Source organism: Lepus europaeus, chromosome 17 (genome assembly GCF_033115175.1).
Source record: "Lepus europaeus isolate LE1 chromosome 17, mLepTim1.pri, whole genome shotgun sequence".
Lineage (NCBI taxonomy): Eukaryota > Metazoa > Chordata > Mammalia > Lagomorpha > Leporidae > Lepus > Lepus europaeus.
This window is the reverse complement of record NC_084843.1, coordinates 11,153,146-11,175,111: the sequence shown is the minus strand read 5'-3', so window position 1 is coordinate 11,175,111 and position 21,966 is coordinate 11,153,146. Positions and strand designations below refer to the sequence as shown.

Here is a 21,966-nt window from a genome sequence, read left to right as displayed (position 1 = left end):
CCAGCCCGGCTGTTCAGAGCATTTGGAGAGTAAAGCATAAGACAGAAGATCCTTCTCTGTTTCTGTATTTCTCTCTGCCTTTCAAATTTAAAAAAAAAATTGTAAAAAGTAGTTAGTTTCATGTTTTTGAGTTTCACTCCAGTCAATTGTTTCAGAAGAGAAGGTAGCCAGAATCTGCTTCCCAGAGAAGTGATGGCTGTGCAGATGCCACAGGCAGGCCAAGGTGTGAACCCTGCAGGTGCTTCCTCCCAGGGGTGAGGTAGCTGGCTCTAGGCAGAGGGAAGGGCAGAGCTGAGGCAGACTAGGCCCCTGGGCCACATCCAGCCACTGCCTGCTTTTGTAGATAAAGTTTTATTAGAATCCAGCCGGGACCGCTTGTGTACGGACTGTCCATGTGACCCAGAAGCCCTACCTGGCCCTTTACAGAGCAAGTCCTCAGGGAGGAACATGACTGGGGTGTCTGAGGACCTGCCAGGAGAAGGGGGCGGGGGTGTGTGTGTGCTGCAGCACAGCGAGGGAAGGTGAGAGGAGGAGGTGAGAGTGCAGAGGCAGGAAGCGACACAGACGCTTTGATGTGCTAATGGAGAAGCTGTGTATGTTTGTGTGTGTTTGGCTGTGCAGCCTTGGCTTTGAGACCTGTTGTTTGCCCCTCACCAGCTCTGTGTCCTCAGTTCTTTCATCAGATATAACCTGTTGGTGGGGATGGTGGTGGTGATGATGGTGGTGACCATGATGGTGATGATGATGATCGTGGTTATGGTGATGGTGGTAGTGATAGTGATAGTGGTGACGATTGTGGTAGCTGTGATGGTGGTGGTGGTGGTGGTAATGGTGGTGATGGTGGTATTGATGGTGATAACAGTGATGGGGTAGTGGTGGCAGTGACGATTGTGGTAGTGGTGATGGTGGTCGTGGTGGTGGTGATGGTGGTGATGGTGGTCGTGGTGGTGGTGATGATGGTGATGATGGTATTGATGATGATTATTGTGATGGGGTAGTGGTGGCAGTGATGGTTGTGGTAGTGGTGATGGTGGTGGTGGTAGTGGTGATAGTGGTAGTGATGGTGGTAGTGGTAATAATGGTGACAATTAAAATTATGGTATTTGTGATGCTGGTGATGCTAGTGATAATGGTGGTGGTGATGGTGGCAGTGGTAGTGATGATGGCAGTGGTGGCGGTGATGTCTGTGGTAGTTGTGGTGATGGTGATGTCTGGTAGTGGTGATGGAGGTGATGATGGTGGTTGTGGTGGTGATGGCAGTGGTGGTGGTCATGGGTACATTTCGTGGCACCCATGCAACAGTGCACAGCAGTGCAAAATGGGTAGCAGCATCTTTGCAGGAGACGACACTGAGTGACATTACCCAGACCACACAGCCCGGCAGTGACAGGGCTCAGATGACAATGCAATGACACCTGCTCACACGGCAGTGACAGGGCCACAGAGCATGGGCTGAGCGTTGCTGTGAACACCAGTGCAGCTGTCACTCCAGGGGGCAGCCTTGGGTGGGAGGTGGCCCAGTGTCGGGAGGCTTTCCTGGGAGGGACTGTTCCCAGCTTCCCCGCCTGCCCAGGCCACACCAGGCCCAGTATGCTGGGGAGGGGCCTGTCTCCTCGTCCCCATGGCGACCAGTTACTGGGCCTGTGTGGGTTTGGGTTTTCCTAATTTGAGGTTGTGGCTCTTCTGGTCGTGGCTGAGGTTTTCTGCTCTGGCAGCACTAGCTGTGGTGTGGCCGCCGTGGTGCCTGGAGGTGCTGGGACCTGCCCTTGACCGCAGGCCCCACAGGCCCTGGGCTGCACCCCTTGCCTCTTTCGACTCCCATTGCAAAGTTTTGGGTTCTTGCAGCTGAGAACTGTGGTACCACGGCACTTTCTGGGGCCAGGACCGTGTGGCTTGGCTTCCCCAGGTCTCATCTTGTAGAGGGTGAGCTGCCAAGAGGCCCCAGCCACGACTTCTGTCCTACCTTCCCGCTGGGGCTTTTGCTGACCATCTTGGTGGGGGCCTCATAAACAATGGAAGCCCCAGCTAAGCAGCCAGGCAGCTGCCTCCTGGTGCAGGGAGGGGCCCGAGCCGCTCCCTGCACCGCCAGGCCTCTTCTGTTCTGCCTGTCCCTTGCCCACCTCACGGTGCTGAGTCCTGGTGAGTTGCTCCTGGCCTGGCTATACCCACATCTTGGTGCCAGCCTCTTGAATGGAGCTGGCATGACTTAATCCCATGTGATCCGGTGCCCGTTCCTTGGGTCTTTGAAGTGGTCCTTGTGAAAACAGGGTCTTTGGCCACCCCATGGTGAAGCTGGGGATGGTCTCAGGCTGTGCAAAGCACCCCAGGACAGGGAGAGGCTCTGTTGCCCCCAGATCTCCTCCTGCCTCTTCTGCCCACCACCTAGGATCCTCTGCCCAGCCAGGAAGGCTGACAACACACCTGTGACATCAGGGCCTCAGCCCACAGACTCCCGATGCTTCCTGCCTCCAGGAGCCATGGACTGGAGACCCCTGGTGTGAGCTGCACAGTCTCCCCTCAGGAGGGCCTTGGGGCCCCCATATTACGTTTTCTTTCAGACATTTTGGTCTGTGAATAGTTTGGGGTCTCCCCCTGGCAGCTCCAGGCCTTCCAGGCTGGAGCACGCTGTGGAATGCTGGAAGTCAGGGCAGGACCGAGGCTGGGCTGGCCTGGGTTCAGGGAGGGTGCCCTGGGGCAGGGCTCTGCAAGCACTCTTGTCTGCTGGAGGTGAGAGCTGCCCCACGCACCCCCATGCCCCTCTCATTTCTGCCGCATCTAAGGGGATTGCCCAGTCCTGCTGCAGTCTTCCTGGATCCAGATAAGGAAAGGGGTGTGGAGGGGGGAGCTTTCTCCCAGCTCCCCCAGTGCCCACCTGCCTCTCTCAGTGGCTGCCAAGTGTATGGGGTTGGAGACAGTCCGCTGCAGCCAAGCTTGCCCAGGTCCCTTCTGAAGGGGCCTGAGTTTCGTGACAGCCCCTGTGCTGGCCCTGTGACTGGGATCTCGCCTTTCTCCAGCCTGGATGGAATCCATGCAAAGCCACACCCACCTCATCAGCTTCAGTGCTGCCCCTGTGCAAGGTGGCAAGGGTGGCAGGGTGGGCCCAGGTACACCGGAAAGAAATGTTGGTGGTGAGAGTAGATGAAAGGTGCCCCAAACTCATCAGAAAAGCCAGCCACCTTTGCGTCACTTGGGCCAGAGCCAACTCTGAGAACCCCACAGCCTAACCATGGTGGTATTTTCTGGACACCCAACTCTGCTGGCAGCAGGGCAGACACTAACGTCACAGGCACAGTGATGTCACAGGCACAGTGACACTCACTCCCTCCTGCCCTCGCCGCCCTTGGTGGCAGCAAAGAGACCCTTGGCATGGGCAGGCTCCCTCTTCCTGCCCTGAGGGCATGTCCTGAAGCCCCCACCTCACACCTGACTCCTCTCATTAGCATAATGCTGACCTTTCTAGGCCAGGGCCCTGCTGCAAAGTCCTGGGGCCTCCTGAGCCTGTGCCCCTCTCTGCCCCACGTCCTTCCTGTTACAGAAGCCAGGCAGAAGTCTCTGTGGCTCGGCCTGCCTGGGGCTTCTGCCGTGCACCTGAAGGCAGGAGGTGGCCTGCAGCTCCCCCAGCCTTGCCATCCATCCCACACTCTCCCCTGCATGGGCACCAGCTGACTGGGTTGTCTCGGACTCTACGCTGGCCCTGACATGTGGCTTGGCAAGGACAGAGGAACTGACCAGCCAGGTTTGCCCCTTGGGGCTTGAGAGTCAGGAACCTGGGAGCTGGGTGGGCAGCTGGGCTAGCATGGCCTCCATAGGCCATACAGCCCTGCAGCTCACTCTCAGCGTTGGCATAGACGTCAAAAAGACTGCCTTCCCTTCAAGCACCAGCCACAAGTTGGGGTCCTGGGCCACCTATATGGTGACCCGGCTGCAGAGTCAGGACTGCCCCGAGCCCCTCAGGGTCCATCATTCACGAGGAGCTCACAGAACTCCGACACACTGCATTCAGTGCAGTCCCGGTTCTGTTGTCACAAAAGGATACAAATCTATGCCAGCCAAAAGGAGAGACTCGGAGCAAGGACCCGGTGCGTCCCGGAGGTGAAGCTGCCCTCTCTTCTGGATTGTCACTTCCCAACCACCAGGAAGCTCACCCAAGCCTGCATGTCCCCAGTTCTTATTGAAGACTCGTTAGGTGGGCATGGTGACCCGACCCCTGGACGGTGTGGTTGAACTTGGTCTCCAGCCCCACGTTGCTCCCTGGAAGCTGAGATGTGATCGCACAGCTGAGCCCCAGCCTGCAATCACAGGGCTCACGTTTCTGGCATGGATAGCCTGCAGCCTGAGTCATCTTGTTCATGGTCTCAGAGATCCAATGGTTAGACCCGACACTGCAGCCACGTGGAGAAGTCCAAGGAGCAGAGGCTACGTGCCCGGGACCAGGCACAGGGGCCCATCCTATTCCTGTGGGGTAGGGCCCAAGAATCTGCATTTCTAGCAAGTTCCTCAGAGGCTGTGCCGCCGTTCCAAGGGCCACACTGAGAAGTGCTTTCCAACAACGTGCCGTGCCTTCCTCAGTTTCCCCGGTCCTGCTTGTCACGGGAGGACGGGAACACGGGAGTCAGCGTCAGAACGCCACCCATGGTTGCGACAAACGCAGACTGCCTTGCTGACGAGAGGCGCTCGCCTCTCTGGGACTCTGCCTCCTCCCCTGTGAGACGGCTCCACGACGGGACCTGCCTCCTGGAGCTGACCAAATGGACAATGCACTGGCAGTGCCCCTTGTTCCTGACCCGGAGCAGCCCAGAGCCCATTGTCTGACTCGGGGTGGGCCCCTGCTCCCCTAGGCTCAGAGGACTCCCATGAATCCCACCTCAGACCACCCGCATCACCGCCCTCTGTTGGCTTTGTCAGTGTCCTTTGGAGGAGGGGGCTCTGCTGGCCTGTCAGTCATGGGCCCCCGGGGGCAGCCGGGGGGCGGGGGGGCTTGCTCTCCCGGAGCCCGGGTCTTCCCCACCGCCCTCACTGTTGCCTTGGGTTCCGTCACCAGAGGTGGCAGTTCTGGCTCGGTCTTTAGTGCTTCCCCAGAGCACGGAGCTGGCGCAGCTCAGCCTCCATCCTTGGCTTCCCCCTGGGGTCTCAGCGCCAGCTCATTTCAGAGCCGTCTCCACCCTCGGGAACAGCCAGGGCGGCACACTCTTCCCCACAGTGACAGCCTCTTCTCCGTGGCCGGCTCTGGGGGCCACAACCTTTTATTGCACAAGAGCAAAGGAAACGCGAATGGGTGTCCTGGGGACGCTCCCCGTTCCAGGCGTGGCCCGTGGCCCTTTGTCATCGTGTGCTTGCCTCTGCCAGGCCCTGACCCCCTGCTCGGGACCCCACTCCTCTCTGTTCCCAGCCTGGCAGCAGAGCACCTGCAGGAAACACTGCTGGTAGCGAGGCTTCCCCCAGTGCCCGGCGGGCTGGAGGGCAGCAGTGGAGGGTGGGAGTAGCTGAGCCACTTCCTTCCTAGCGGCTGCTCCAGGGGGCTGGTGGGCGCCTGGGGCCATGAGTCAGGGCGCACACGCCTTCCTGTGGCCGCCTCCTTGGCTATTGCCTTGGATTCACTCAGGTGGAATCCTGCCGCCTCCATCCTTTGTGCCTTCCCCAGAGCTGGTGGAGCTCAGCGCCCCCACCACTCAGCCCCACTATGGCCTGTTCCCACCCTGGGGCAGGAGCCCTCTTGTCAGCTCTGGGCCCTCCTCCAGGCAGCCTTCCCTGCCTGCCTGGCTACATTCCTCTCTGTCTTGCTCATCGTTTCTCTTTAACACGTGGAGCGAGCATGCATGAGCACCCACAGTGTCCGGGGCCATGTCATCTTCCCTGGCTCGCCAGTGGTAACACGCCATGGCTACAAGCCCAAGGGGGGTAAGAGGAGGTGCTGCCCTTCTTTGGGCGTCTGCATCATTTGTTGCCTCGCTAATTCCTCTCCCCGAGCCTCAGCGCTTTATCCATGAAGGGGGCCGGTGCCATGTAATGAGACCCACTGGCCAGCGCCTCATTCACAGCTGAGCCTGGAGGGCTGGCAGGGTAGAGAGGGAGGCTGATGCTGGGTCCTGCGAGCATCCGTGTACCCAGTCAGCCTATGCAGAGCAAAGAAAGCTTGCAGTGAGGCATTCGTGTGTCAGCTGCACCCCCCCACACACACACCTCTGGCCATGACTGCAGGGGCAGGTCCAGCCTGGGGCTGGCAGGGCCAGGGCGGGGGCCAGGCAGAGGGCTGCTGCTCAAGAGCATCAAGGGGTGGGGCACTCAGCACGGGGCTTCTGCAGGTGGGGGGTCAGGCAGAGAGGACTGCATCTCCAGGGCGGTGGGGAGACGGGGATGCAGAGGGGGCCCCCCAGGGGCTGGAGCTAAAGCACAGCACTGGCATCCACTCAGCAGCTCCTGCCTGGGCGCTGTGGGGGCCCAAGGAGGGAGAAATCAGCTTCCGGGGGTACCGTCAGCACGGGGGCACGGATGAGAGGCAGGTACTCCAATGAATCTGGTCATTTCAGGTGGGGCTGGTTCCCAGAGGGTGGAAAGCAGCGACTCCAGCGGACAGTTGCGCGAACACCCACAGCAGCCGGGTTCACAATCGCCACCAGGCAAAAGCCGCACAGGCAGCCACCAACAGGGGAATGCCTGAGCCAAAGATTGTCCAGCAAGAGAACACTGTTCATCCCTGCTGAGGGAGGAAGCGCTCACCCCTGCTCCAGCGGGGCGGGCCTTGGGGCCTGGTGCTGAGAGCAAGAAGCCAGACACGGAGACACCTGGCACGTGAGGTGCTGACAGCAGTCACCTCCTCAGAGACACAGGCTGCGTGTGGGTGCCCTGGGTTGGGACAGGGTGTTCTGTTGGGGCTGACAAAGATGTTCCCGCAGTGGTTGGTGGCGATGGCTGGACAACAGGGTGGACAGACTTAGCGCTGCTGAGCCGTGCTTCTGGAAGGGGCTAGACGGCCAGTTGTACGTTGTTTCTGTTTAAGCCCTGCTTTGCCCAGCGAGGTCATGGGACTCAGCAGTGTGGAAATGGGACGAGGCAGCTCTCCTGGCACTCCAGGCCTCACAGCCTCAGAGCCTGCACGCTGGGAGCAGAGTCTGGCTTGGGCAAACAGAGGGTTAGGCTGATATGGGAGAGGGCGGCCCTTCCGTTGTGGGTGCACCGGGCAGGCCTCCTGATGAGGGGCCCACCTGGCGAGGGCTTGTCCTCCTAGAGGCCACAAGTCCTGTCCACAGGGCAGCTGCCGTCTGGCTGCAGCTGGTCTTTGCCTGGCTATGAGAGAGTTGTTCGAGATCTGGGCTTGGCTGAGACTCCCCTGATGTTTAGATGATGTCGGCACCTGCCTGGTTGTATGAACAAGCAAGCGGCACGACCCCTGCAGGCATCAGTCCGGGCACACACAGCCTGGGTCCCAGCTAGCTCTGCATTCTGGCCCGTTAGCAGGTGCTGCGTCAATTTGACCCCGGCTCTGTTGTTGATCCTCTGAGCATTTCTCTTGCTTTAGAGCACCCAGAAGAGGGGTTTGCAGATAGAGAAGCAGAGGCGAGAACCTAGGGTCAGGATTCTGTTCAAGCTGAGGTCGTGGCTCTGCCATTTAGGAGCTACGAGCTCTGGATGACTTGCTTCTTCCTGTCCGTGCCTCAGTTTCCTCATCTGTCAAGTGGCAATAGAATAGTTCCCAGCTTGTAGGAGTGGGTAAAGACTTCAGGAGGGTGTTGGTCCAGGGCAGGGGGAGCTCCTCGGTGTGTGTGTGTTGGCCCCTGCAGGAGGAGAGTGAGTGCAGAATTGGACAGGCCACCCTCTGGAGAGCTACACAACCTCGGGCGTTTGTTCCTGCGTCGCTGACGTAGGTCTGGGAGCTCGCCCTCAGCGTCATCCTGAGGATGCAGCAAGACCATGTTCTGACGCTGCCTGGCCACGGGGTGCCCAGTACTTGCTCCTTCTGTCACTTGGATTTCAGGCCATTGCCATCTGCCAAGACTTGAGAGAGGCGAGCTGGGGCTGGCCAGGGTGAAGCCAGGGTGAGCTTAGAGTGCTTCCTGGACACCCAAGGGGCCCTGGGCCCCTAGAATCAGCTTACTCTCTGATCAAGGCCTCCATCGGCGCCCCCACGGCAGTTCCGAGACTGTTAGGAATCCATGGCTCTGTGCCTGCTTCTGAACACCTTGATACTCCTCCCATGAGCCCCCTGAGGAAGGCCTTTATGGCCCTGTTTCACCAAGGAAGGAATCTGCAGATGGGGCTGGACAAGGGGTGAGCTAGCCAGGCTCACCTGTGGGAGGCCAAGAGCCAGGCTCCACCAGGCATCCCTGGATTCGCTGTTGGGGCAAAGGACCTTATCTCACCCAGACCTCACCCAGGAGGGAGAGAGTGGAGGGCCAGGGAGCCATGGCCCCGCCCATGGAGGGGGCAAAGGGCTCTTGGAATCCTGATACTGGGGGGCCCAGAGGACCTCATGTCTTGTGGTGGGGACACACTGCTGGGTACACCAAGGAATCACTGCGGAAGGAATGTGTGTACAGGTGCACCAGGGACTCACTGCTGTGGAGGGAGGGGCACAGGTGCACCAGGGACTCACTGCTGTGGAGGGAGGGGCGCAGGTGCACCAGGGACCCACTGCTGGGGTGGGGGTGGGGATGGGGGCGGCCACAGGAAACTCTCAGGCTTGAGGCCTGCCTGGAGGAGATGTGTGAGGGTCTCAGGCTTGGGAATATAGCTGACTGGACCTGTAGCCCCTGCCAACTGTCAGCCCTGGAAGCGGGGGGGTGGGGGTGGGATGCAGGCTTGGCAGCTGGGGCAGCACCCACATGAGCCCACCGTTTTCTTCCCCATCTCTGCAGGGGGTGGAGGGAAGCGCAAAGGGAAGAGCAAGAAGTGGAAGGAGATCCTGAAGTTCCCTCACATCAGCCAGTGCGAAGATCTGCGGAAGACCGTGGGTAAGCAGGGCTGCCTCGAGGGGCCCGCCAGCTGTCAGCCAGTGCGTCAGAGGGAGCCCCCTAACGCAGGGTGGGGTTTCGGGGCGGAGCTCGGCCGACGACGTTGCTAAGGGAAGCGGAGAGACCCTGGCACCCCGAGTACTTGGTGCTGCGGAACACTTATCCCCCAGCTGCCCTTTAAGGCAGGTGCTGCTATTTTTCACCACCTATCGGATGGAGAAACTGAGGCACAGAGTGGTTGTGTAACTGGCTCCAAGTCTCCCAGCTCATGGGAGGGCAGTGAGGTGGGCCAGGCCCAGCCCTGAGCCCCCAGCTGCAGCTCTCTGCCGTCCCTTTCTGGGACCTGTGTGTCCTGCTCCCAGAGAGCAGCTCCAGGCTTCAGGAGCTGGGCTGGGGAGTGAGCGTCTGGGTCCCCTTTCCTCTCCCTCCCCCCACTCAGGGCCCAGCACAGTCCTCTCCATCCAGCTCCTGCATGGCCACGCCCAAGAGTGCCATGGGGCTAATTTTCCAGGGGGACTGGTACAACCCAACACACCAGGTGGGTCTGTCTGTGGGGAGGAGGCCAGAGTGGCTGGGTAGGGGCTCCTGGAGGGAGGCGTGATGGTGGGGGGGTCCCCCATTCCTTCAGGAAGCCTCCTCATCTGTTCCTGTCTGTCAGAGTCACAGACAAGCCAGACCCATTTCATAATGTCCAGGTCCACTGAGCACCGGACACAGGATGGCTGTTCCCCAGAATACTGCAGGCCCAGCTGTTCTGGGGGGACTTGTGCCCAGGCTTTGGGGTCCCTGCCTTAAACCTACCTTAGAATGTGCTTTTCTGAATGGCGCCTCCCAGAGTTCCCCAGGCAAGGTGGACTTCCACCCTTCCCCAGGCTTGCTGCATCCTGGCCCTGGGCTGTTTGCTCCGCCCTCCTCCTCTGAGACCCTGGTTGCCCTGTGATGAGAGCAGGTGACGACCCTTGGCTCCATGGCCCCGCACTGCCCAGTGTGGCAGGGAGCTCGATTATCTGGTGTTTATGACATGAAGGGCAACCCCTGCACCCCACGGAGGGGAGGTTGGGGAGGGAGCTGCAGGAGGGGAATGTGTCTTGGATATCTACCTCCCGTCCTTGCAACCCATCAGGTAGAATCCTCATGGTGCTCTTGAGATGGAGAATGGAGCTGGCTCATGGGGTTGGACCTCTGAGCCCAGTAGGTATGGGTTCAAATCCCACCCTTCCTGGTGGCCACATAAATTACTTTCTCTTGCAGAGCCTCAGTTTCCCTAGCTGTCACACATGGCCATGAGCCCACTCTGGGGTGTGAAGTGGATCGTATGAGGCTGTGTGTATAAAGAGCAGAGCGGGGGACCACTCAGCAGCCCTGGGCCTCGCTCTCCAGCACTCTGGCTTGCTTTCTCGAAGTCCCACCAGCCAGCCCCCTTTGTGGCCCCTCCTGGCCTGAGCCTTGGACGCCACACCCACCCTTGAGATCCAGCCTTTCTGCTGGAGACCCATGGGGCAGAGGGAGAGAAGAGCTGCTTCTCTTCTCTCCAACTTCCTGTCTGGCATCTGAGAGTGCAGGGTTCTGCCAGGAGCCCCCTGGGTCCATGGGCCCCTGGGTATGGGCACTGTCGCCATCTGTCCCTCAAGTGGAACTTGAACCCAGCACTCTGATATAGGGTGAGGGCCTCCCGACCACTACACCATGCCCTGGGAGGCTGTGAGGAGCCTGGGGGCTGGCACATGGGCATGAGGCTGTGCTGTTCTGGAGGGCATTGAAGAGGCTGTGTGTGGTAGGTGGAGGCCCGGTGCAAGCTGGGAGGCCCTCGGAGGCAGAGGGGCAGAGGGGCAGCAGCACAGCCTGTGATGGGGCTCGGGGCCTCCCTGCTGGTTTACAGCCTGGTGAGTACCCGGCCTCCATGGGGGTCCCACGGGAAATGTCACTTCTCTCGCAGACCCTTACACAAAGTAGACATGGCAAACACTGAGTTTATGGTTCTCGTGGACATGTGAGTACTGGCTGAGGCTCCATGGGTGGGTGTCCTGGAGTGGGCTTCCTGCCAAGGAGACAGGGCCCCAAGGGCAGTGGGGTGGTGCGGTGGGAGATCTCTGGATCAGAGGGAAGGGCAGAGCCCACAGGACCCAGGGACACTGCCCGTGGGGACCATCCAGAAGAGAGGTCAGTTAAAGCCGCAGCCCTCTCCTGTCCCCAGCTCTGGCCTGGCCGGCTACAGGCCTTCTCCCAGTGAGAAGGCTTCCTGTGAGCCTTCTCCCGCCAGTACCCCATCCCACCCAAGGTAACCCCCAGAGTCCTTCCTGAAGCTCCAAGCACTGTGGCCAGCGGAGCATGGTCTCGTGGTTGGGCAGTAACTCGTCATTGTAAGTCTGTATGAGAAGGAAGTTGTGACTCTGCCCAGGGGGTCTCTGCAGTCTCCCCAGGGCCACCTGGGGTCCCTCCCTTCTCCTCCAGCCGCCAGCCGCAGTGCCCACCCCTTTGTGCTGTGAAGGCCTCTGCCCGCTTCTCCCCCACACCTTCTTCCAGGAGTGTTTCCCGTCTTGGTCCGCAGGGAAGCCTTTGCAGAGGGCCCCTGCCCGCCCTCCGACTGCGCCGTTCCTGCCCAGGGCGCTCTTGTTTTGTGCTCTTTGCTCACAGCTGTTTAGTTGAGTAGTTTCTGCCTCCCACTCTGGACTGCATGTTCTGTGTTAATCGCGACTGTGTCTTGCCTGGCTTGCTATCAGAACAGTGCCTGGCACAAAATAGGGGCTCATTAAATACTGTGTGAACGAAGGAATGAATGAGCTGAAATATCTGAAATTAGGGCTCTTGTTAAAAAGCGTATGACGTGTGTTTGCCATACCCAAATGTCACCTTCGCCAATAGCTTAAACTGAAAGCAATGAGAGTGTAGCCTCAGAAGGCACCTGGGGAAGCATCTCCTTCAACTGCCAGCCCCACCCTTTCTACACGGATGACACCCATGGGGACCTTGGCACAGACTCAGGCACATCTCATGGACACCCCAGGGGAGGTGCGTGATGGCTCTCCGCCCAGGACAACTTCCCCTCCAGTTGTCGACTGAATAATGATCAGAGCAGTCTTAGACTTCGAACTGGAGAGCATGCTGTCCAACCACCCAAGTCCGAGGAGGGCAGACAGGCTCCCCGAGGAGACGGAGTGCCTGCGACAGGGCAGCCCCCTGTCCTCACTCCTCAGCAACCTACTGATGCCTGAACATGTGGGACAGGCACCCCAGACCTGCACAGGGGGGCCGACAACTGTCCGGCCCTCTTTACCATATTGCATAAGGCTGTGTTGCAGGGTCGCTTCCTTCTTCAACGAATGCTCACACCTGCTGTGTCCTGGGAAGCAGAGCTGCTCCCTGCTTCTCTGGCGCTAATTCACGGCTGAGCCCAGAGGCTGCCTGAAATCCAGAAATGGTGATGACAGATTGACACGCTTGCACCGTGGTGAGGGACAGGCTCCTGAGCTGGAAGACAGGGCCGAGGGTCTCCGTCCATCAGAACTTCCCGGAGCAGGGGGCATGCCTTCATGGGTCACGTCCTCTCCATCCGGGAGTCCCATGGCTGGGTTGAGTGCATGGATGGACAGACAGATGGATGTCCCCACCTCCTGAGCCGGGAGCCCAGGATGGCAATGGGGCAGAGTGCTTCCAGTGTGAGACCCGGACATGAGCTAACCAGTTGCAGACAGAACTGGCAGGGGGAAGACCGTGAGAGGAGGAAGGGTTCTCTGATGCCTGCTCCGTGGAGCATCAGACAGTGACCTTCCCCGTAACAGGCTGATCGCTCATGTCCGATCCAAAGACGTCCTCAGAATGTCCAGGACTTGGGGCAGCCTGGGACGTCATCATGCGGATGAAGGATTGCTGAGGTCTGCACGTGTTTCTCAGTGACGCAGAAAGTTTGGCCCAAAGTGTGGCATTTTTACTGATTTAGCTCAGGCTCGTTGCATACTTTATCCTTTCACTTAAAAGCAGAAAGTAGGAGGGGGCTTGAGTGAAAGACTTGATTATTCTACCACTTGGCAATATTTCTGTAGGAACTGTCCAAAGCTATGTAATAAATCAAGGCCCCCTGCCCACCCCCTGGCAGCCTGACGTTTACGGGGGGGGGGGGGGGGGTGATCGCAGGAAGCGGCTGCTGCGTCTGGCCTGTCACCGCCGTGCCCCGAGCCCTGGGGGGCAGGCCGGAGGGACTGACCTGCCTTGGTGTGGGAGGGTCTCTTGCCAACACCTTAACTCTTTGCAGAGGTAGAAGCGCTAGGCTGTGGGGGCATTCCTAGCTGCAAGTGTAGAATCTTAACGTGAGAAAACAAACCAAACCTGTGAGAATGTCAAGACTTCCTCGCACTTGCCTAGTACTTGGTTATCCACTCAACACTGCCTGCGTTCTTTAAGCAGGAGATGGGGCAGCAGCTGCTCGTTGAGCCTCTACGATCGATCACTATGCGTTGTCGTATCATTGGCCACGCCTTGTGGAAGGCTCTTGGTCACTGTTGCCAAGGTCAGATGGTGACTTTGGGTGTATTGCTTAGTTTCTCGGGCCGCAGTTCCTTTGTCTTTAAAACGGAGACATTAATACTTGCCTGGGAGGTCCAGCAGAGTGTCTGGCACATGCTGTCATGATCATCTTCATAGTCATGGTGGTGGAGATTTTCAAATTTTGTTTATTTATTTGAGAAGCAGAGGAGAGAAAGAGAGAGAGAGAGAGAGAGAGAGAGAGAGAGAGAGAGAGAGTGCAAGTGTTCCTGTCTGCCTGCTGACTCTCCATTTGGAGCCCACAACAACCAGGACTGAGCTAGGGCTGAACCAGGAGCCAGGAACTCAGTCCAGGTCTCCCCATCACTGGTAGGAACCCACACATTTGAGCCATCGCTGCTGCCTCCCAAGGTCTGCATTAGAAAGCTGGAGTTGGGAGCCAGAGCGGAACTTGAACCCAGCACTCTGATATGAGATGTGGGCCTCCCGACCACTGCACCAAACACCCACCTTGGTGGAGTTAGAGACCCCTTGAGGAGGCTGCACAGTTTCCCAGAGAAGCTGCCTGGGCTACAAGTGAGGCGGGGAGCCAGCTGTCTCTGTGCCCACACAAAGCGGGCCTCAGGCCTCAAGGACTCTAGCCATCGTCTGACTCCTCTGCCCAGAAGCCCACTCTATTCCTGCAGCCCCCAGCCTCGCAGCTTCTACAACGCAGCTTCACACTCTGCCCGGACACCTGTTCTGCCCCCGTGGGTCTCTTTGGAAGGACTATGTCCCGGGATTCTGACAGGTTGCAGCCCAGAGACCTGACGCTGTCTTCCCCCAGGGAAAGGCCCGGTGTGCAGAGGGACATTCGCTGTCCCTGTAAGGCAATTTTGAGAAGGAGAGTGAACTGGCATGCTCTTTGTGTAATTAAAAGCTAAAGGAATCAAGCCTGGCTGCACGGCCTGATTCCACAGCGGGGCAGGGAGGATGGTGACGCTATTTCTCTCCTTCCTTATTGACTCTGTGCCCCCGGAGGAGTCTGTGGGTTCCAAAAGGACAGCGTCCTCGTGACCCAGTCCCCTCAGACCCTTGCACTCTTGCTTCCATTGTCAGGGAGACCAAGTCTCTCTGCAGACGTCACTGCCGTCCTTGGGGTGATAAGGGCGCGTCACGCCTGTCATTCTGCCACTCAGTCGTGCTCTGATAAGGCACAGCGTCTGCTTGTCCTTGGAGGGCAAGATAAATTCCGAGGTGGCAGATTTGGGACATCAGGTGACCTGTTTGCAGCTGGCTTTCAGGAGGCAGAGGGTGGCCCAGCCTGCTCGCTGTTTCCCCATTACAGCCTTACCGTCCCTCTGTGGCTGGGTGCACACAGAGGCCTCTCCAGGATGGCCGGCCAGGGGCTCCTTGTTTGGGGTTCTCCCAGTGGGATGCTGGTGGGGACTTCCCAGCGATCTGGACGGTGCTTTTCCAAGGCTGCTCTGTGGGAAGGGTGTTTGACCCAGAGCAGGCCTTGCTTCCCATTTTTCTAATTGGGCTTTGATGTCAGATTTTATTCCAGGGCTAAAACTAAAATCAAATTTGAACCCCATTATTCTAGGCCAATCTCCCCCTTTCCAGATAAGTAAACTGAGTCCTAGGGAGACAGGTGGCTCACCAAGGTGCCCCTGTGGCCCGCCTCCAAAGCAGGCTTCCCCTCTGTGTTGGATCCCCAGGGCTGCCATAAACACATCTTGAACAGCCGTGCGTTGTCCCCATCTCCTCCCCCATCCTGGAGGCTGAAGTCCAAGGGCAAGGTGTCAGCAGGGTTGGGTCCTCCTGAGCACCCCCGGGGCTTTGCTGGCCACCTCTGGCATTCCCTGGGCTAGCCAAAGCATCTTGCTCCCCATGGCGCTCTCCTTGTGCGCACATCTGTCTCCAAGCTGCCCCTTTGTATCCGGATGCAGTTGTATTGGCTCAGGGCCCACCTTAATGACCTCATTTTAGATTGATGACCTCTGTAGAGATCCTCTTTCCAAGGTCCTAGGGCTTTGGACCTCAACAAATGATTCTTGAGGGGCCTAACTGAACCAACCCATAGCCTGTCACTTCACATGGGCTGTGGACTGCAAGGTCCAGGGGTCTAAGGGGATCCCTCCCTCCCTCCTGATCAGGCTTGGAGTTAACCCCTGCAGGCGGACTGCTTTCCTAATGGGTCACACAAACGATCAATGGGAGGGTTCATTGTGCCCAAGTAACATGTTGTCTGGTTCTTTCTCAGCCTCTCTTTTAGCTATTGGTAGAGTTACAGGAATTGGTGAATTGCTGGGAAAAAATAAATAAATAAAAACCAAAAACCAAAAAACACAGGAAATTTGGAGAGAAAGTCACCCACAATGTTACCGTTCAGACACAGCTGTGGTTAACACTTCCCTGTACTTTCCTCTAGCTCCGCCCTCCGTACACATACACATGGTTTCATTTCTTACCTTTCTTCTTAACATAATATCAAAAACATTTCCCCACGTCATTAAAATTCTCCGTAAATGTGATCTGTGGCTTTTCCACTTGACATGTGTTTGTCGGGTGTCAGGCACGGGGGACGCACGAGTGAACAAAGCACAGAATGTCCTCCTGGGCTGCCCTTCTGCAGGGGAGTGACTGCCCCAGGGGAGGGGGGACCCACCTGCTGCCCACAAACCCCCATGTCCCCCCACCCATGGGTAATTTCCTGTGCGTGGCTTCTTCCTTTAAGTCATCTTGAAAACAAGCCTTCAGCCGTGAACCCAGTGTAAACTAGCCTTTGAACGGCCTCCTATCCATTTCGTGTATTTTGGGTACTGTTGAGGCTTTCTGGTGGTTTTCACCATTATAATTAACGCTCAGATGAGCACCTTTGCACTTTGTGGCTCAAAGGTAAGAAAGCCCACGCTGTCTTCTTGAAGGCCAGAGCGCAGCTAGCTACACCTGTGCAGCAGGCCTGAACCCTCTCTGATTCCTTGGTTTTCTCTGGAATATTCCATGGTGCTTTGCCCTTGCATGGGAAGATGCCATCCCCTGCCCGAAGCACGTGATGTAGGTGAGCAGTCTCTGCCTCACGCGCCAGCTGGGTTTGCCACACTGGGCTGGCCCTGGAAGGGTGCTTCTGTCTGCTCCAAGCCCCAGTGGGAAAATCAAAGTGGGTTATGCAGCCACGGGGACCTCAAAGCAACACAAGAGGCCCGGCTCAGAATGACAGAGTCGCGCCCAGGAGGAGCCATGGCACTGCCAATGGTGTCTGCCCAGACTCTCGCTGCAGAATTACTTTCCCAGAGCTCAGACCCTTGTGATACCCTGGCCATGGGACGGGCAAGGCCACTGCTTGCATCTCCCTTGGCATCCGACTCTGTGAATTAAATGCCCCTTGCTCCCTGTACTCCGGAGCTGGCACCCGAGAGACAATGAGAAGGAAAACTGGGGGTGGTTTTAAGAGACCAATAGGAACTTCTCAGAGTTGGGGTCCCAAGCGCCACCACCAAATGCTGCCGTTGCCTTCTCGCCGCCGCCCAGCCTGCCGATCATGGGAAGGAAAATGAATAATCGAGAAGCATCTTGAGCGCTGCCTTTTTTTTTTTTTTTTTTCTGTTTTGTATTGTTCTATGCTTGCATCATCTTTAAGAAGTATTTTTTTTTTTGTTGTTATCTTTTAGTTCTTTTCCTCTTTACAGAAATAATGTGCACCTGTGGGTGAAATTTCTCAAAGCTCATTTAGGAAGAGAAAGACAGAAATTGTCCCTGAGGTGACCACTGGGCACATTTGGATCCAAAGTCCTTTTGTGTTTGTTCTGCTGGGGGAGAAGCGTGCTGGCCCCCGAGTCTTCTATCTGCACAAAAGTCAGACCTTACTCACATGAGACGGAGGCTCCCACTGGCCTGGGAGGCAGGAGACCCAGGTTCCTGGGGAAGTCACTTCGCCCTGAACTGTTCATCAGTTGCAGTGGCTGATCCAATGGCCAGAGGGGTCCATGACAGCAGGTGCCTGCAGGGTGCCCCCGAGTCACTGCTGGCTGTTCTTGGTATGGGCTTGTGATCTTTCGGTGGGGCGGGCCACTGGTTGGAGTAGTTTTCTGTGACCCTGTCTCTGATCTTGGTGCTCCAAGGCTGGAGGCAATCCTCTCCCTGCCCTACTGCCCGCCCCCTGCCCCAGGGACCACGTCCCATCCTTCTCTGAGCCTGGTTCACTGGGCCTGCCAGCTCCCTGTGTCTGCCCGGTCCCTTCTTCCTGGCCTGAGCTCTTCCTTGGCTCCCTACTCTCTCCAAGCATACCCCCACCTTCCAGCCTGGCACCAGGCGGCAGCCAGGAGGTTCTTTCTCATCGCCCACCTAGTGTTTCCCCCCCTGCTTTGTAGCCTCACTGGTGTCAGAGGAGCCCACAGGGCTCGTCACAGCTGACCACACCTATCTGCCTCTTGCTCACCACTCTGTTTCCACCCTTCCTACCTGTCTCCCAACTCAGCCATTGCTTCTCTCCCCCAAGCCTCTGCCAGGGTTCTTTCTTCTGCTGGGCATCCTTCCCTAACTGCTTGGTCACCTGTTCAACTTCAGTCCCCTATCTATGGGTCACCTTGTCCAGGAAGCCTCTGGTGACCTCTCTCAGTCCAGGCATGCTCCCCACCCTCCTCAGGCTGCCACAGACCCCAGTGGCTCACTCTGTCCTCTGCTTGACCGAGGACTCTGAGAGCGGAGCACCCTGCTTTCCAGCACCCACCAGGAGTGATTCCTATGCACCAGGCCCTTTGATCAACCTGACTTTCTTCCTTGCTTAGATATTTTCGTTCTCCCCAAGGGATGGAAAAATCAGTGAACCTTCTCCAGTCCTGGACTGATGGCTGATGGGTCTTCTTGTTCTCTCTGAGTTTAGCTCTTGCTTTCTCTGTTCTGAAGTAGCTGCTCTCCTCAGAGATGGTGTGGGCAGTAATGTCCAGTCAAAGCCCCACTAAGAGCAGTGACCCTAAAGCCCCCTACAGGCCTCGAAGGGCAGCTCTGCTGTCAGTTGGTCCCCTCTGGCTGCCAGAACCCGCCTGACCCCTAGAGGATGGCACCAGGGAGGCCCTGCGCTGAGCGTGGCTTCCCTGGAAGACCCCATTTTCAGGCTTGGGTGTCAGCACCCTGGGTGTGCTGAGGCGCTGGAGGCTTGACCTCATGTGACAGGCAGGTCAGCTGGGACCTGGTCAGGATGGAGATGGCAGTGAGGAGCAGGAGCTTCGGGGCAGAGCGGCTGGCTTGGAGCCAGGCTCCGAGTGACGGTGACGCAGTGCAGTCATCAGATTTCCCTAACCCTCAGGAAAATGGAACAGGGGTTGCTGGGAGTGGGGAGGGAGTGCTAGGGGCTGAGCCAGCACTGGGCCACTGCTTCCTTGACGTTGTCACTGCTTTGTCGTCACTGTTGCTGGCCTCGGCGCTGTTCGGTGCAGAGCTGTGTTCTTGGTTGCCAGGTCCTGCTGGGCTCAGTTTATCTGCTCATTCATTCCTTCCTTCATCTGTTAAGCCCTTCCTCCGTGCCAGGGACCCAGGGAGCTGCCAGCTGGTGGGGATTGGCTTTCCGAAGTGGCTCTTGGCAGCCTGGGCTGGGCCACAGTTACTGGCTTTATGTAACCCCTCTTACCACCCCCAACCCGTCCCATTGCTCACGCCTCTATTCATGACCTCTGAGCAGACTCGGAGGTTCAGGGTGGGACCCACACCCCCTCATCTCCTCCGCCCCTCAGGCTCCTTCTGCTGCAGATGCATGGGGTAGCAGCTAGAGATGTCCGCAGGGCCTGGGCAGGTGTTCCTCTGGGCAGGTCCTGTGCAGGGTCCCCCGGGGAGGATGTGAGGGCCATGCCATCCCTTGGGAAGCTGGCCCTAGTTGGGGAGACAGATCGGCAGAAAGCACAGGGGATGCTGGGAAACAGCCATGGGAAGGGGGGGCAGCTGCCCAATATCTGACCTTGGTCCTGAGTGCCTGGCAGTGGGTGTGGAAGGGGGCATCCATGTGGGATGGGAGGGGCTCGCTGCGCAGATGAGGTCAGCAGGTTCTGCCTCCGTATTGTCAGCCAGCGTTTCCTGGGCCCTTGCTGTGGGCCAGGCCCTGGGCTGCACACCTTGCAGACACGCTCAGCCGGCCACTGCAGCCCTGTGGACTGCAGTTCCTTTTCCCCTGCCCTAGGCTTTGGATGAGGACGTGGAGACCAGAGATTGGTAAATTGCTTGGAGTTACAGAGCCTGAGCAGCATGGCCCAGATTTAAGCCTGGGCTGGAGGCAAGGCCGTGTAGCTGGTGGGTTTCCTGCAGGTTGGCCCTGCTTTTCCCACAGTGGACAGTGTGGTGCCTGTTGGGAGGCAGTGTGTGCACTGTCTAGGTGGACTGTATGCAGAGAAGTCACGAGGCAGGAGGTCAAAGAGAACCTGGCCCAGGGGGTGCCATCCTTGCTAATGGCAATGGTCTTTGTCCTGCTGGTAGTAGGGAGCCATTGACGGTTGCTGTGATTTGATGGTGGCTTGTCTCCCAGAGGTTCATGTGTTGGGAGCTTGGACCACAGTGGGGCCATGTTGAGAAGTAGGGGGACCTTTAAAGGCAGGGCCTGGTGGGAGTCACAGGGTCGGCCCCTCCCCTCACCGTGGCTTCCTTTCTTGCAATGTGGCCTCTTCCGCCCACTGGGCTCCCACCATCATTTATGAGATCCTCACCACAGCCAACCCAGTGTCCAAGTCTGCTGTACCTGGAGCCATGAGCCTCAGCTGGCATTTCCCAAACGGGGCCTACCACCAGGACCCCTGGAGGGGCGGAGTGAAAGCACACATTGGCCCCACCCCCGGACCCACCCCTCAGCATCTCCTGCCTCCCGCAGTGCCCTGGGCGAGTTCTCCCAGCATAGCCACTGTCCCGGTGCTGTTTCTTGAACCTCCGGAACTGTGAGCTGAACCAACCTCTTTTCTTTATAAAGCAGCCATCTTTGGGCATCTGGTTATAGTAGCAGGAAGCAGAGCTGTCCAGACGTTCACCTCTCAGGAAGAGAGCAGCAAGCAGGGGGAGGCCACAGACTGCAGCCTGGGTCCCCAGGGCTATGTGAGTCCATCACTCATCTCCAGATATTGGTCATGGACCCACTGCGTGCCAGGGAGGAGTGGGACAGGGTTTCTCAGGTCCCCCTGAGACCCCAAGACCTGGAGTGCACCATACGCAGCCCCCACTCCAGGTAACGCCACGTGGCTTCTCTCACTTGCAGCATCGTGCTAAGAACAGGTTTCTTTTGGTGACGCTGGGACATGGGACACCTTTCAGCACCAGTTGTCATTGTCCGCACGCCGGCTGCTGTTCTCGCTGTCCCGTCTCTTCCTCTCTCCTCCCCGGGGAAGCTTCTCACCCCCTGCTGTGTCCTCTCCTCCTGCTCCCCCTGCAGAGCCTTCTAGAAGGCAGCAGATGGACATGAAGGTCACACTGGCTACCCCTCTGCCTGCGTTGCACACCTGCTGTGCACAGTGGTGGTCTCGGGCTGATGCAGGTGGGGCTGTGGTGGTAAGAAGTTCTCATCAGCCTGAGCTAGGGTTCAGAATGTGAGTGTGGCATGCAGGAGGAGCCCCCACCTCTGACAGCCCTCCCAGCCTTTGTGAAACCCCTCTCTTGGGGCTCTTGGGGTCGGCAGGTGCTTTGCCATCCCGTGTCCTCGTTTGGCTTTAACATGAGAGAAGGGCTCCCTGGCCTTGCCCACTGCTGCTGTTTTAATTTCCCACCCATCCCCCACCCGCATCCCCTCCTGGACTCCTGCTCCCCAAGTGCTTTACTGGCTTGGCCAGGTGGAACCCTAGGGTGCTGGTCCCCAGCTGGCTGGGTGCTCCCTCTCACTTCCATCTCCTGGCCTGGGCGTACCCTCCTGCATGGACCGGTGCAGCAGCCTCTCCCTCGGTCCTGTTTCCAGTGGGTTTCCTTTCCCTTCCTCCCATCCAGTCTGACCTGCCTCACTGCTCTTAAGCACTTTTCCGAAGACATCAAAGTCACAACTCCTGGCAGACATGAAGGGTCTGTCCCTGCCTTCCCTCAGTATGCGCGCTCTGCCACCTGTCGGAAGGCTTCAGGCTTCCTCACCCTTGGTTCACCTCCCCCTCTCCCCACACATGGTAGACAATGGCACAGCTTTGAAGTCTCGGTGCCAAATCCCTTCACTTTTATATAGGAGCTGAGTGACTCTGGGCAATTTGCTTAACCTCTCTGAGCTGCCAGCCCAGAACAAAGATGCTCATGACAATGACTGTGATAGCTGTCATTGATCAAGCTCTTCCAGGAGCCAGACTCTGTGCCCAGCACTTTGCACAACCCCTCTCTACCCCCTCCATGGCAAATAAAGGAATTGGGGTTTGTCACAATGAAGCCGGTGGCCCAGCTCACACCCTACTAGAAGCTGGAGCCCGACTGTTCCCCTCAGGGCTGTCCTCCACCCACCCATGTGGGGGCCACACTACCCACTTGTCAAACTGGCAAGTTCCAACATGGCGGCATGTGTGGAAGCCCCTGCCCTCTTGCTGTGCACCAGGGAGCAATAACAGATGGGCTTTCTTCC

The 21,966-nt window shown here is 58.0% G+C and overlaps 1 protein-coding gene across 1 annotated transcript in view; it reads left to right on the top strand.

Annotated features, from left to right (window-relative positions):
- Positions 1-21,966, top strand: part of GRK5 (G protein-coupled receptor kinase 5) — a 205,495-nt gene that overhangs the window by 89,518 nt on the left and 94,011 nt on the right. The window contains exon 2 of the mRNA XM_062214352.1: positions 8,853-8,948. Within this exon, the coding sequence (XP_062070336.1) occupies positions 8,853-8,948 (96 nt within the window). The remainder of the gene's footprint in view (positions 1-8,852; positions 8,949-21,966) is intronic.